At 35.7% G+C, this 14,881-nt stretch overlaps 1 protein-coding gene across 2 annotated transcripts in view; it reads right to left on the reverse strand.

Annotated features, from left to right (window-relative positions):
* ITGA8 (integrin subunit alpha 8) overlaps positions 1–14,881 on the reverse strand; it is a 179,570-nt gene that overhangs the window by 55,649 nt on the left and 109,040 nt on the right. For both annotated transcript variants that reach the window (XM_063100573.1, XM_063100572.1), the window contains 3 exons: positions 9,138–9,230; positions 4,676–4,755; positions 8–88 (listed from right to left, as the gene is read on the reverse strand). In XM_063100573.1, coding sequence (XP_062956643.1) covers positions 8–88; positions 4,676–4,755; positions 9,138–9,230 — 254 coding nt within the window. The remainder of the gene's footprint in view (positions 1–7; positions 89–4,675; positions 4,756–9,137; positions 9,231–14,881) is intronic.

Genomic DNA, 14,881 nt, shown 5'->3' on the forward strand with positions numbered 1-14,881 from the left:
TACTTACCCTCTTATTTCTACTTGAGCTACCGCAGTGATGTTGATTTGCAAACTCACAAAATTGCTGTCTGGATTGTCCTTGTTGGAACTAAAACACAGTGACATATGATTTAAATATATTTTCTCAGACCATTTACCACAATACATGATCATGAAAAACATTCTGTACTATCACAAGAGCAACCCACAATACTAACTGGATCATTCAGCAAACAATGGTATATTCATTCTGCAAAATCATAACCATTTGTACAGGGAAATACTAAGATTCTTTATGATCAACAGTAATTAACAACTTTCCATAAGGAGACACTTTACCTGGAAATACAATAGATACTTAGAGAAGCTAGCACTTTTTTCTTTCAATGGCTAAACCAAAAAGGCATTGGACTGAGTTCATTTTCTGGCTTCTACCTTGGACAAATTCCTTAACATCTCTGTGTATCATGTTCATTGCCCATCAAATAGGAAATGACAGCACAGGCAACTCCTGATTTTCCATGCTAATAAAGAGGAGAACTGGTATGAATAATACAGAGCAGCATATAATCAAAAAAGCATTTGCATTTAGTTCTGGAATGCATGATACCATATATTGTTTCGGCAGCAATTTTATCTTCCTTACAGTTATTTCTCAAGGTAGTATTAAAATAAGCTAATCTTCACTGCATACTCACTGGCTGACTAGGGCGAGGGGTGGAGAATGAATTAGAAGCATGGTCCACAGTGAGAAGAAGCAAGACCCAAGGTAGTTGGGCAGTTCATCAGTAGGTAATTAGGAGATGACACAGATGTTTGGGAAATGCATCCAGGGTCTCAGGACAGAAAGTATATGTTTCAATATTTCTTTGAACAGTAGCAAAATTATTTTTGTTTGCTATTTTTTTCTCTCAAGCAAATATAATTAGATATGAAATGTAACCTTGAAAAAATGAATGTGTTAAGCGGTCGATGCTGTAAGGAAAAGAACATGCCTCACAGAGGTTCAACAAGGAGCTCTGGATGCAGCTCCGTTGTATCGTCCTCCTGTGCTTTCACAGAAATCACCCAAAGGATTAGGCAGCTTTTAGCAAACTGAGACATGGCCACATCACCACTAACAGGTCATGTTTATATTCAAGTCTCATTAAGAAGAGAGAGTCTTATGTTTTTTCATCATCAAATTCGCTCGGATTTCATGGATGGTAAATGGAGGAGGTTCTGAGTAGCTTTTGAAGCTTTCCAAGTGTGGGAGCTGGGAAGGATATGATAAAATTCTGCTTTCAAAGCAGGAGACAGATTGTTCCCACAATGCTTTTGAAAAGTCCTCATTGATTGTATATACTGATAAGGCAACTTAAACTGCAAACACACGTTAAGATATAAATAGGCAAATGTCAGACTCATTTCCTGTAATAGGATATCACTGCGAAGCTTCTGATTGAGCCTAGAGGGATTTGTCCATCTGAGTTTGAACCCCGGATTCCAGGCCATTTTATTATCAAATCTGAGGTGGATCAGTCAACTAAAAATTTGTTTATTTTTTTTAAAGGCAGAATTCTGAATACTAATCACTAGGAAGTCATTAAGTAATTTTACTTGCTACTTTAGGGTTCCAAATATATTATGGGTAACTCTTTAGTTTGGAAATTTAAATGTAGCTGTTTCACAGATTAATCAGACTTTGTTGTTCTATTTCTAGTTCACTACTGCTTTGTAGCAGTGGAAATTAAAATTATGCAAAAAAGTTCATTTAAGTTATTGCATAATTCTATTGTATTTTGTTCCCAATTCTATTATATTTTGTTTGGTTTAAACACAATTTTCATTACTCATAGCACCCTTAAAGTGTAAATAGATGTCAAACATTGCAATCATTCTTGGACATGAGTCTAATATGAAGCTTTTAGAATTTTCATAGAATTTTTGAAAAGCATTAGAGCGATGAGAGACTCAGAGTCCAGACCTTCTGGTTCACTAATCGAAATCATCCTCTGTCACACAGACTTGCTATGACACTTGCTACCGCATACCAGTGGTGTCAACAAAATCTCCCGGTAAGCAAGGAACCAGGCTTGATATATAACTTAGATGCTTCCTTGACCTCTTTCCTGGAAGGAAACCCGCCTCACTAATACCACTACTACATTCAAACAAGCAATCCATCACTGCCTCTGTGGATGCCGAGCTATTTATACTGTTGGTGCTGGTTCTACACAAGCAATGATGAATTTCCTCTATATGACTACACTCTATGTTGTGCACAAAGAATAAACATGTTTTTCACTTTATTGCTCTGGTGCTATATTTTTTCCTTATTGTTCCCTATTTTCTATTTTCTAACAGTCCTTCTATATGTTCTTTGATCTTTGGAATGTCAGCAGAGACAATACAGTGTTCATTTCATCATTACCAAGGAAGCAACTTCAAGGATGATCACAAAGACCTGTTTGTACTTGGGAATTGCAGTCTGACACCTGCTCTACATAGGCAAGAAAAGGTTTATGTCATTTAGAACAAGAGCATGGACAGACCATTTAATTCAAATATCTGGCAACAGGAAATATTTTAAGTTTATTAATTAATAAAGCCCATTTCTTTTTTGGCTTCTATTTGTGGAAAAGGGTATTAAATGCAGGTAATGGTGGTCAATATATAGCTGTAAGAGTTTAGACTTCAGAGCATTTGGTCTAATTTATTTTTGGCTTAAACACATTTAAACAGAATGCAAAAACACCCACCTAAATATTTATTTACATCTTTAGAGTCTGCCACCAAAGCATTCAGATAAATGTAGATAAAACAGACATGAATAGAAATGGAATATAATGATGATCTATTGTTTTTAGATGAAAGGGGGTGTTAAAAATGTGGTCATTTATATTTTCCATCAAATTCAGCACTTTGTTACTGAATTCATTATTTTAATGATGATCTACAGAATGGATATGGAGAGGGCATTTAGAACATTATCTAGTGTCTTCTGCTTCCTGAACGAACTACTCGTTGTGTCCATTATTTTCTTTGTCACCACAATCAAGAAGAAGGAGAAAACATCAATGAATTTGCACCTTTGTACCAGACTTTCTTTCTAAATAAAGACTGTGTATTTTATGAGAGAGGTATCTTTCCCCAAGTGACACAAAGCTTCATGCCACTGCAGAATCAATGACACAGTCAATGACGGAGAAAAATAGAAACTTCAAGCTACTGTCTGGAGTTATGATGGTTCTTCATTATGTATGTTCTTGTTTTTTTTTTTTTTTTTTTCTCTCTCTCTCTCTCTCCTGAAAACTCAGAAATATAAACGGAAGATTTCCAAAATGAAAATACTTCAGACCTCCTAAACCTTTTGGGAAATATATATTCATGTAGGTACAAAGAAGTGATTTAATAAGCTTTTGGTAAAATAAAGGGATATTACAGAAGAATTAATTGCATTTGCATCCCATCACTAATTTCACTAAAATAAAACAATTTTCTAAGATTCAGCAGAAAATATCTAAGTTAAATTCAAGAAAGAATGAAGGTCAGAAAAGAACACCTCAGATAAGTTAGAAAACCTTCCTCCCTAGAAATATATCAAAAAGTTTGGGGGGAGTGGTTGTGACACAGACTGCAGAGTTGAAAATCTGCTTACATTATTATGGAGTTTATATATATATATATATATATATATATTTTACTGAAGTAGCTATTAAAATGTAATCAGTTGCACACAGTAAGTGTTCTAAAAGTTATCACACTCTAATGACAGTTCTTTTTGCAAGATATGAAGGTAAATTCAGAGATCAGCCACATTGTGCACTAACATTTGAGAACCAAATTGTAGATACTGACTTAGTAGTCATTTTTATAGTTAGATCAAGGGTTCAACAGGCACGTGAGGTATAAATAGCTATGGAACGTGTGCGTGTGTTGTCTGTATCAGCGTTTTTCAAACTTTTAAAACTGCAGACCACAGAAATATATCTCACAGGGCATCTTGCTACACACACTTACACTTATTTGAAAGGAACATTTCATGAACAGTATTAATATATTATATATATTCCATTCAATTTCCTTTCCTTTTAATGCGGGTCTAGAACCATTAAATGGATTCCATTACCAGCTAGTGGGCTGAAGTCCACAGCTGGGAATCCCTGGCCCGCATACCACACTACTCTGCAGGTTTTCCCACTCACCAAATATCATTTTCTGCTAGGAAAGAGCAAACAATAGACAGTGAGAAGATAAAGTTACAGCTGAATCGTTGAATGGGATCAGCTTTAAAAAAGGGAAGCAGCTACCTACACAGCTCAGTTTATGGTTACTAGAGAAGACCCCACCCTCAAATACAATATTATCCCACCTGCATCCTTCCATGGTGCTCACAAATAAACCATCAGGTGTGGGTAGGAGAAGGCAGGTGCCTCAGAACGAGATAAAAAAGGTGAAGCAAAGTGGGAAGGTCCCAGGACAAAATTTCACTGTTTCATAACTAGGCCTACATGACGCAATCTCTTTTTCAAAACCCCAAATATTGAAAAAACTAAAATAATTGAGAAAAACAAAGGACAAATGGGCTGTGAAAGTCTGGGTTCTGTTTCAGAAGAGCTTTGTAAGTGAAGGAGCTTGACTACTGGCATTCATTTCACTCTGGATCTCTTTACTATTGAGTGCAGTCAATAAAATAGGCATTTAAAGGTCTAACCTTCTGATTTGGAGATCGAAGTTAATGCTCATGTTTGTTTTCTCAAGACGTGGAACTGCAAATCGGAGGCCCAGAGAATACTGGGGGAAAGAAAAATCACACAGGACAGAAAGTTATTGCATGGGATGGACCTTTTATGCAGCATAAGTCATCCTTGCAAATCCCCACCCTGGATTGCTGTCACTGTCCTTTGTTCTTCTTCTACCCTGGGTGGCTGAGAGCCAAGAGGAAGTGACACATTGAGACTACAGGACCCAGAAGACTCAGGTCACAATACATTTTGGTTTCCTCTCTCCATTTAGTCCTGAATCGCCTCTTTTCCTGCCACGTTCCTGATGTGCTAAATTAAAAACAACCCAAATACATGAGAGAAGGCTGATTTTGAAAACTATGATGCTTTCTTTGGATGGACCTTCATGTAGTCATTGAAATTACAGCTGTGAAGGCAATGTAACAATGTGGAAAATGCTTCAAATGAAATAATGATCAAATGAACGTTACAAATAAAGGTTATAAGTTCTATGTGCAATGTGTTTCAGCTACGGTTTTAAAAGTGTATAAATGGAAAAGTTAGTGTACAGGAGGGGGGTTGTACTGTAAGAAAATATTTCAGAATAATATGTCACAGTTGGGGTAAGGTAATGGGGTTGTACAGATTATTTTTTCTTCCTTTTTTTATTTTCAAAAATTTTAAAACTGCTCCTTTTTTTTTTTGGTTTGAAAATAGGTAAAAACATGGAGAAAAATAAATCCAATGATAATGTAAATAACCAAGTAAAAATAATAGCTACCACATATATGAAATTATGTTACTCTTTCTTCCAAGTACTCTACTATGCCTTACACACATTATCTCATATTATCATGGCAACCACTCTGAGTTAGGTGATGTTATTGTTGATATTTTAGCAATCTGAGGATTAGAGAAATTAAGCACCTTACTCCAGATGCAGAGGACATAAGAGTAGTCAGAATTTAAATCGCTTCAAGCTGACTCCAGATTTATACCTACAACCACTACAGGGTGAGAATCAAACCAGTAATAAAACTTGTATTAATATGAATCAGTAATAATATGAACTAATAACAAATTATCACTTTTCTCACAAATCATCATTTCACTGGCCCTTACTGAGTGTGCTGTGAGCCCCACATCAGTGGCTTTACCTGTGTCATACTGTTGTATATACTGCTCCAAACATTCCAACAAGTAGGTATTTTCCCATTTCAATGTGATTGCTCAAGGTGTCACAGCTGATAAATGGCAAAGCTGTCATTTAAACCCAGATGTGTCTTAATCATAAAGCATGTGCACCCTTATGCCCCGGCAATGATGAACTCCTTTAAAATTCAAACTGTGCAATTTTCCGTCAGGCCTCTCTGCACACACTCTTCTCTCTTGTTTGAAAGCCATTTAGCTTTTTCTTGCTTTTTTTTTTTCTTTTTACTTGAAGAACTCCCACTCATGCTTCAGCGCTCAGGACAAGAGATACCTCCTGCAACACATCCTCTGAACCCACGGGCTGGGACAGGCAGGAAAGTTTTCCCCCTCTTTATTACTCCAATCTATGGTATTGCTCATTTTGATTTTCTTATTGAATGGGGATTGTGCATTTTCATCTTTACGTTGTCAGACTCTAGTTTAGTACCAGGCATAGATAAAGGATGCAATAAGAGATTGACGAGAGTGTGTCCTGGTTTGCACACTTCCAGTGATAGGAATCTTACTATATCGTGCCGGAGGCTGCCCAATGTTGGTCTTCTTTATAGAACAATTTAGCATGGAATGAAGGCACAATAACATCATGACAATTTCATACTGGTAAGAGGAACATGTGTACATTACTAGTACCAAACAGCAGATCTCTAGGCATTAATTCTAAAGACCCTTTGTTGACCCACCATTTTTTCATTTTCCTGCTTGAGAAAATTTGCAAGTTATTATGAATTTCATTAGCATATAAATATTTTATATTACTGTAGCTACTATAAGAAAATGACTTCACTATTTAAAAAGCAGAAGCAAAATTTCTGAATAGTACCTTGAATATTTTGTTAAAAGGAAAAGTCACTCGAGAACTATTTTCTAAAAATATTGCAATTAGAATAAATATTCCTGATGGCTTATACTGCCTTTTCCTTAATATTTAGGACTGCTTTTCCATTTGGAAATTTACTACAATTCACTAAGAGTATTCTTTCTTAAAGTACAGAATGAAGAAGTAGATAAATAAAGTGTTTTATAACAAAACAGAATGCAATAAAATTTGATGTGTTTAAGGGCACTGAAGGCTGAGATAAGAAAGCTATTAGGTTTCTTCTACTATAGACCTCAGAGATAAATGAGTATAAACAATTTACTTCCCTGACTTCTAAAGATTATTTGCTAGTAAAATGGATTGACATCCATTTACATAAACACATTTGTTATTAAGACCACACTGCCATTTTTACCCTCTACTTTGAATGACACTGGTGGCCCGTTTTTGTTCCAAGATTATCCTTAGTTATTGATGATCTTAGATGATCTCTGGTCTTGCTTTAACACATTCATTCTGAAAAAGGAATAAGGCACCTGTCACCTACAGATACTACCACTGTTGCTACCATGTCAATTCCTTTCTCTTTGGCCTTAGGTAAACCTCTTCATATAACATTGGTAGTTGGATCTTTTCTTGAAAATTAGCAAAAGGATTTATTAGCTTCTCGATAAAAGGGTTATACTAGAAAATGTTCCAATATCTCAGCATAGATATCCCATTCTATCTTTAACAGCTTCATTTGAAAGTCTCATCTGTTATTTATCAGTTTTTATCCAAGTACTTTTTACAATTTTGTAGACTGGATAGAACATGGGGTTTGTGGTCAGGTCTGGTTTGAATCCTGGTCCTGTCCTTCATCATCTAGGTGACTGTGGGCAATTCATTTGATTTCCCTGAACTTCAGTTTCTTTATTCATAAAATAGAGAAAATACTTGACTCATACAGTTGTTTTGAAAATTCAATAAAATAACATTAAAAAGTGTCCTCCCGCCCATCCCAGTGATGGGTTTATAACACAGAGGACATCAGTTCATGGTGACCAATAATATTCAGGTACAAGAATTTACCTTTCATTTGACTCTAGCATAATATCCTAAAGTATAAATTGGGACTAGGTATTGCTTCAGAAAAAGTTTCAAATGCTTAAGTAAAAGTGTAAAACATTGAGCTAAAAGACATTTACTGGAGGACTTCTCAGTACCTTTAAATGCAAATGTGTACCTGAATCTCCTAGGGAATGATATGACACTCCCCAGTGACTATGGAACTCTCTTCTAAGGGCTTATCTCAGGGGACTAGCACTCTTTGGAATACACTTTCGGAAGCTGTTCTAATACAAACCTACACAATTGTAACTTTTCAGAAAATTTTTTTCAAACAGGCCGTTTTATTGATAATCATAAACATTTAATTTTAAATACAGGAATATGAGTGTTCAATTTATGTAGGATTTAATCATAAAATATTTTCAGATTTCAGAATTTGTTTTTGATTTATGATTTTATAAAATAATTCTTGTCACTGGGAAATTTTTTATGAGACGTAACTATGTGTATACTTAACCTGTAACTACATAAAATACATTTATTATCCACAAGTAATCCTGAATGGAAATTTTCTAAACCTGGAAACAAAAAGAAGCAGGAAAAAAAAAAAAAAAAAAAAAAGGAGGAGGAGAAATACTAACAACTCATATTCTTTCACAAGCATGCTAGAGATCATTACTAACCTCTTTTTTTCTGATACAAACAATTGTCTGTATTATTCTTTGAGTAAGATAATGGAAAATATAGACCTGGTAAAGCTGGTTTAAAAACTGCATTATGCTAATATTGTAAATATAAAAATACTGTGAATGATATTCATATAGGAAGTATATTGGGAATAAAAGTTAATTTTATTATCTTTGCTAAAAATCTTTGTTTTAATTAGTTTTTTTTTGGAACATAACTGATTACATAATTTGTGGGGTACAGAGTTAACTGTCAGTATTTGTGTACAGTATTTGATGATCAAATCAGGATAGTTGGCATATTTGTCATTTTAAAGTCTTTTACTTACATTCTGTTTCTTTTTTAATTCAAGGAAAAAAATCTGTAGTAAAATTCAAAGAAAAAATATTCAAAGAAAAAAATCTGTAGTAAAAAAAGTCTTTATAGATTTGTTGCAACTGAAAGACACATAAGAGTAATGTCTAAAGAGAAAGCATATAAATGTACACAGCTTTTTGTGTTTTTAACCCGAGATATTCACTCTGTGTAGGCTATAATGCTAAATCCCACCACCTTGGTCATTTCTTGCCTAATTTGTTTTAGCTGCTGTGTTCTAACTGCTGAGTGGTAATTGGGGAGCTTTCCATTAGTGCTCTGTAAAATTCAATTAGACGGAAATCAGTTAAGTACTTCTGGTTTTCTCTTACATTTGTTCCAGCCACCATAGGGTTACCAAGGTCACACACCACCATCCTGGTTACGTTTTCCATCTTGTACTCACAGCTCAGTGGTCGCAATCCCTGCAACGGGAGAGAACACCAGCATGGAGTTCAGGGGTCAGAATAAATCACATCCTGTTATGAAGCAATCCTGGGGGCTGGGAGCTCCCCTTGATTGTGAACACCTGTGTGCGTAACTATGCACACAGATTAATTTGTGACATTAACTCAGAAGAGAAAAGTGCAAGAGAAAGGTAGAAGCTAAATTTTGGAAACAAATGGGTTGGGTTGGTAAACACATTTATTGAGTTTCACTGAGGAAGACAGTGCTTAATATAGTATTTATATGATCATTTTAGACATTCTCACTAAATTTAAGGTTAAACTCAGGATATGAAGATCACAAATAATTAAACATGAGTAAACAGATTTATTCCTTATGCTAAACTTGCAAAAATGAAATGAAAGTAATATGTATAGATTATCATAAGACTCGATGACTATTTGCAAGAGGATTGCTGTGAACAATAATTTCTACATACTGTGGTTCCATTTTGGTATTATGCAATCGATTTTGTTCAATCCTCCAAATATTTAAGGTGTAAAGAGAACACCTGTATGTTTAACCAGTACTTCTGATCTCCTTCCTTCCCCCTATGTCCTATTCTGATGGGAGTTTATAACAACTTGAATTTGAAGAAGTACTGGGAACTATATGCTAGATAAGCTCTAAAGGTTATGCAGATGAGAGGGGGAAAAAGGAAGTTTATCTCTGAACTACTGACCTCTGCTCCCAGCTCCATGTAATGTCCTCATGCTATTCCCAGCTGTCTAGACATCCATCCCTTGCTCTCCACTCCGATTATCTTCCTATACTGCAAAGCCTAATAGACCCGTGGCTCTGCTCTGCCTTTGGTGACAGCTACTTACGCTTACTCATTATTTCACTCTAACTTGTTATGTGCCATCAATATAACCTGTCACCCTCATCCCCGAAGATAAGATTGCAATATGAGGACTTTCACAAAGGAGCAACTTTGGAAATTTCTGTCCCTGTGACAGGTCTGTGGAATTGGGACCTATCCATTCATCCATCAGCTCTACTGAAATTTTATATAAGGAAGCAATGTGAATTTTTAAAGTAAAAGTTTGAGAAATGATCCTCCAATTCTCTTCTATGACCTCAAACCAAACCAAAACGAAGAAAAACTAAACAAACCTCAGACATCTAGGTAAATTATTCTGCAGATAAATCACATGCTTTGATAATACAAGCTTCAGGAGGGCAGAAGTTTTTATGTCTATTCTATTCCCAGTGCCCAGAGCAGTGTCAGGCACAAAGTAATAGATGGTTTCAGGGGATAAGAGCAGAAGGAGCTCATACTCCTTCCTAAAGAGAAGCCAACAAGGCAACACACAAGCATACAACTAACTGTAAAAGCTCCTCCTAGAATCACCCAGGCAGACATCCACGCTCTTACCAATGAGAAAGGATTGAAACACTGACACCTGGAGACACCACTGAAAACATATGCTCATTTGCAACAACATGGATGAGCCTGGAGAAACTTACATTGAGTGAAATAAGCAAAGCACAGAGGGATAAACACCGCATGTACTCACTCATATGTGGGAGCTAAGAGAGAAAGAAGGAAGGAAAGAAAGACCACAGTAGTGTGTGGGTCTTGGGAGGTTGGGGGTAATTGGGTGGGGGACACAGGGTACAAATGCAATTTGTGGTAATGGGTATGCTGTCAGTATGAATCTGGACCTCACATCATGGGCATGGGGGGTGACAGTCAGGTTTGTATGTATCTCATGAATATTCATAATTAAAAACCAAACCAAAACAAAAAACGTCCTCTCTCCAAATACCCTGAGTGACATATTATTCTGGAAGAGCTAAGAAACATGTTTTTGAAAAGCTGGTAATATTTTCTTTTCTCAAAGGTAGGTTTAGCATTATTCGACTTCTTAAAGATCCATAACTATCCTAGTCATAGAGAAATGTTTTGTGTTAGAATTATTAACTCCACTGTAAAAACAGAGAAAAAGAACCCAGCAAAAGCTTTCAGAAGTGCCATGTGTCCCTTGAATTTACTTCAAGGATTTAGTTTCTATAATAAATATTTTTATCTTATCTAAAGGTTAAAAGTTATAAGTACATGTTTTCCAGCTTTCTAGAAATAGTTCTCTAATATCAATCAGAGAACTTTTCTCCCTGCCACTACTCCTCCACCCTTTTTCTTTTTATAACCTTTATTTCCTCTCTCTGAGAGGAATGATGATTGTTTTTCTAGATATTTCTAGAGTATTTCCCTTAGCGGTTCAAAGGACATTCTTGTCCTAATCTATTTACAGCTCTTAGAGTATTATTGATTCATTTATTCATTCTCTAAAAATATTTATTGTTTATCTGCTATTTACTAGTCCTAATAAATAAGAGCCCTGGTCCTCACTGATTTCTATTATAACAATTATGACAAGTAATTATAAGCAATTGCAAGAAGCAATAGAAACACACAAGTACAGTAGAATTTGGTAAGTTTTATGATAGAAGAAAGAAATAGTGATGAAGGCAGACGTGCATGTAGATTCAAGCAACCAGAGAAGGCATCCCGGAGGAAGCGGCATCTAAGTGACGGGGGCAGTGTGGATCAGTGGTTAAGAACAGGGGCCTGGACCTCACAGCTGAGGTTTGAATCTTGGTTCTGCTACATAATAGCTGTATAGTCTTGGGCATGTTACTTAATTTCTTCTTATAAAACTGAGGTAATGAAAGCAGTTTCTCTGTGTGGCTGTTATGAAGATTAAATAAATTACATGCAAGAACTCAGAGCAGTACCCAGCCCACGACAGGTCTTCAATAAATGTCAGCAGTCTCAATTATTATTAAGCCTCAATTATTATCAAGTCTTAATTATTATTAAGGCCTGAAGGATGAGTAGAAAGAAGTCAGCTAGATAAAGAGGGTGAGGGAGTAGAGTTCGTGTATAGGAGAAGGAAGAAGGAACAGTCGGAGAAAGACCTCTCCGGTGAGAGAGTGAATGGGTGTTGCTAGAACTGAATTGAAATTCAGTCTGGCTGGAACTTAGGGTGGGTGGCTGGAACTTAGGGTGGGTGGAAAGGCAAGAATCAACAACTAGCGATGAGGCTGGAGTGGTGAGCAGGGGATCATGTGATTAAGGGCCTCATAAATCATCTGAAGGATCTGGATCTTATTCTAAAAGCAATGCAGAGGCAGTGAGGGGTTTAAGCAAGAGAGGGGCAATTATTTTTCAGTGGGTACAGAGGTTCAGTTCGGGATGATGAAAATAATCTAGAGGTGGTGATGGTTGCACAATAATGTGAATGTTATGCTACTGAACTGCACGCCTAAAATTGGCTAAAAATTGTAAAGTTGATGTTACATATATTTTACAACAACAACAAGAAGAAGAGGAGTAAAATACCTAGGCCTTTATTCCCGGGAATATTTAGAAGAAAGGTCACTGAAGGGAAGTATAAAGGCTGGCTGGTTCAGGTTTCTAGAGAAAAACATGATTAGCATCCACATTTTCTAAAAGATGAATGTTTTTGACCAAAAAAAGAAAATGAAACTTACAATCACATCATTCCTAATACTTTTCCCCTTGAGAGAAATTTCTTTAAAAAAAAAAAAAAAAACTTGAACTGAGTTTAAATAAAAAGGTACATGCACCTCAAACTAGTTAAAAACAAAGAAATTAGAGTGTGGCTTAGTCATGTAAAATTCAGAGGTTGAGCTAAGTCTCTGCCCAAGGAAAACTGATGGGGAAAAAAAAAAATAGTTAAGGGCTCATTTGAGAATACAGATAATGCTCGTTGTAATGTTTACAGCCAGAGACAGAAAGATAAGTCCTCTCCTGTGTTCTGCACGCAACACAGTGAACAGTGGATGCTTTGCTAGAAGAACATTTCAGAATTGATGTTTTGTTTAGCTAAGTCAGGGATGAAGTGACCTGAAGGAAACTGACATAAAAATATGAGTGGAGCCCTGGGACATTTAAAAAAAATAACATATTTGAGCTTCATTTTTGTGTTTGTTCATGTAATATTTGCATGTATTTGTAGGTGATATTTTTCTCTCTTTTGCTTGTAGAGATTTTATTAGAAGATGATACTTTCAATTCAAAATGGTCATTAAACACCATCTTTACAAGTTGTGTGTATAAGTGCTCCATTTATTCTAATTTTTAAAAATCTTGGGGTGACTTTAATAGAGAAATGAGGAATATAAAATCAAATAATTGGAGAAAGAATAAAATGGGATAATTATGGACAATTCACTGCAGAAATGAAGGCATGAAATTGATTTTCATATTTGAAATAGCAGGAGAACAAGCAGGCTGGAAAGCTGCAAACACTCTGAAAAGGAGTGGAATGATTTTTCCTCTTTATTCTACCTCCCTGCTAACACAGAAGAGTTAGAACATGTCTGGACTTTTTTTCTTTTTTCCTTTACCACTTTATCGAGGTTGGATTGACATACAAAAAGCTATACATATTTAATGTATACAACTTGATGAGTTTAGAAATATATTTTCTTTTTTTTTCCTCTTTCTTATTTGTTTATTTTAACATTTATTTGTACATATTTGTGGGATACAGGAGGTATTTTTTCTCTAAATTTCTTCAACAGAAACTAGAGTGATTTAAGTAACTGTCAAAGACACTTGTTACTAATCTGGATTTCTTAAAATTTTTCATTTTTTTTTTACTGAGAAGATAATTCAACTAAAACAAAACATCATGAGACTAGAAGTGTAAATAGAGAATTTTATATTCCCTATGTTTTTTTTAAATGTCTTTAACATACCGACATCACAGCAATTTGTTAACATCTCTTTAGAGAAATTACTTTTCACTATTCAACCATTGGAATGTGCAATCTCCCGAGGATATGGTATTTGGAAAATAGCAGACATGTAGTTAGATAAACAAGTCCATCAGCAAGTATTTAAGGGGCACCTATGATATGCCTAGTCCTATGAAAGAAATGTGAGACATGGTCTCTGCTCTTAATTGCGAGTCTGTAAGTTTCTGAAACTGAAGGACTCTCTCCATTATTCTACAATGTGTTTATAATGGTTTTCTAGACCAAGTGGTTAAGAACACTGCAGAACCTGAGGATACTTTGAGTGGGAAGATTCGTGCTGTCATCATAAAAGGAAGGACTATAAATAGCATTGATGTCATTTTAATAAATAGTGGCATTGAGGACTGGCAGATGAGGAAGATCAGGCTTTGTTTAGTCACAACTCCAATGAGGTAGACCAAGAGGAAAGAAAAATGAACTTGTTTCCTTTCTAGTGCCTGTCCAGGCTGTTATTAGTGCTCATTAAGGATTGGTTGGACCTTCTTTCCTAACCGATAATGAAAACCAGGCCTCCTGAGACCTGCTTGAAACTTAAAGGAACTCAAAACGAGACCTGAAAAGTCAGGACAAGGAAATTAGCTGGGAAATTTAGCTGATCCAGCACACTGGTAAGCTTCTTCTTTAGGTCAGTTTCGTTCTCTTTCTGGCTTCAGTTCCTAATCTTTGCACTGTGGCAATGAAAGACATTAATACTGTGTAAGTCCATCCCCCTTCCTGGTTCACTGCTATTATGATTCAGCAAAGTAAGGTACCATTTTGCTCTCTGTTATTTAGGAAGAAATTCTCACCTAAGATGGCCTTACTTAACAGTGACTTGACTTCGAAAATATACCTC

Source organism: Cynocephalus volans, chromosome 6 (assembly GCF_027409185.1).
Source record: "Cynocephalus volans isolate mCynVol1 chromosome 6, mCynVol1.pri, whole genome shotgun sequence".
Classification (NCBI taxonomy): Eukaryota; Metazoa; Chordata; class Mammalia; order Dermoptera; family Cynocephalidae; genus Cynocephalus; species Cynocephalus volans.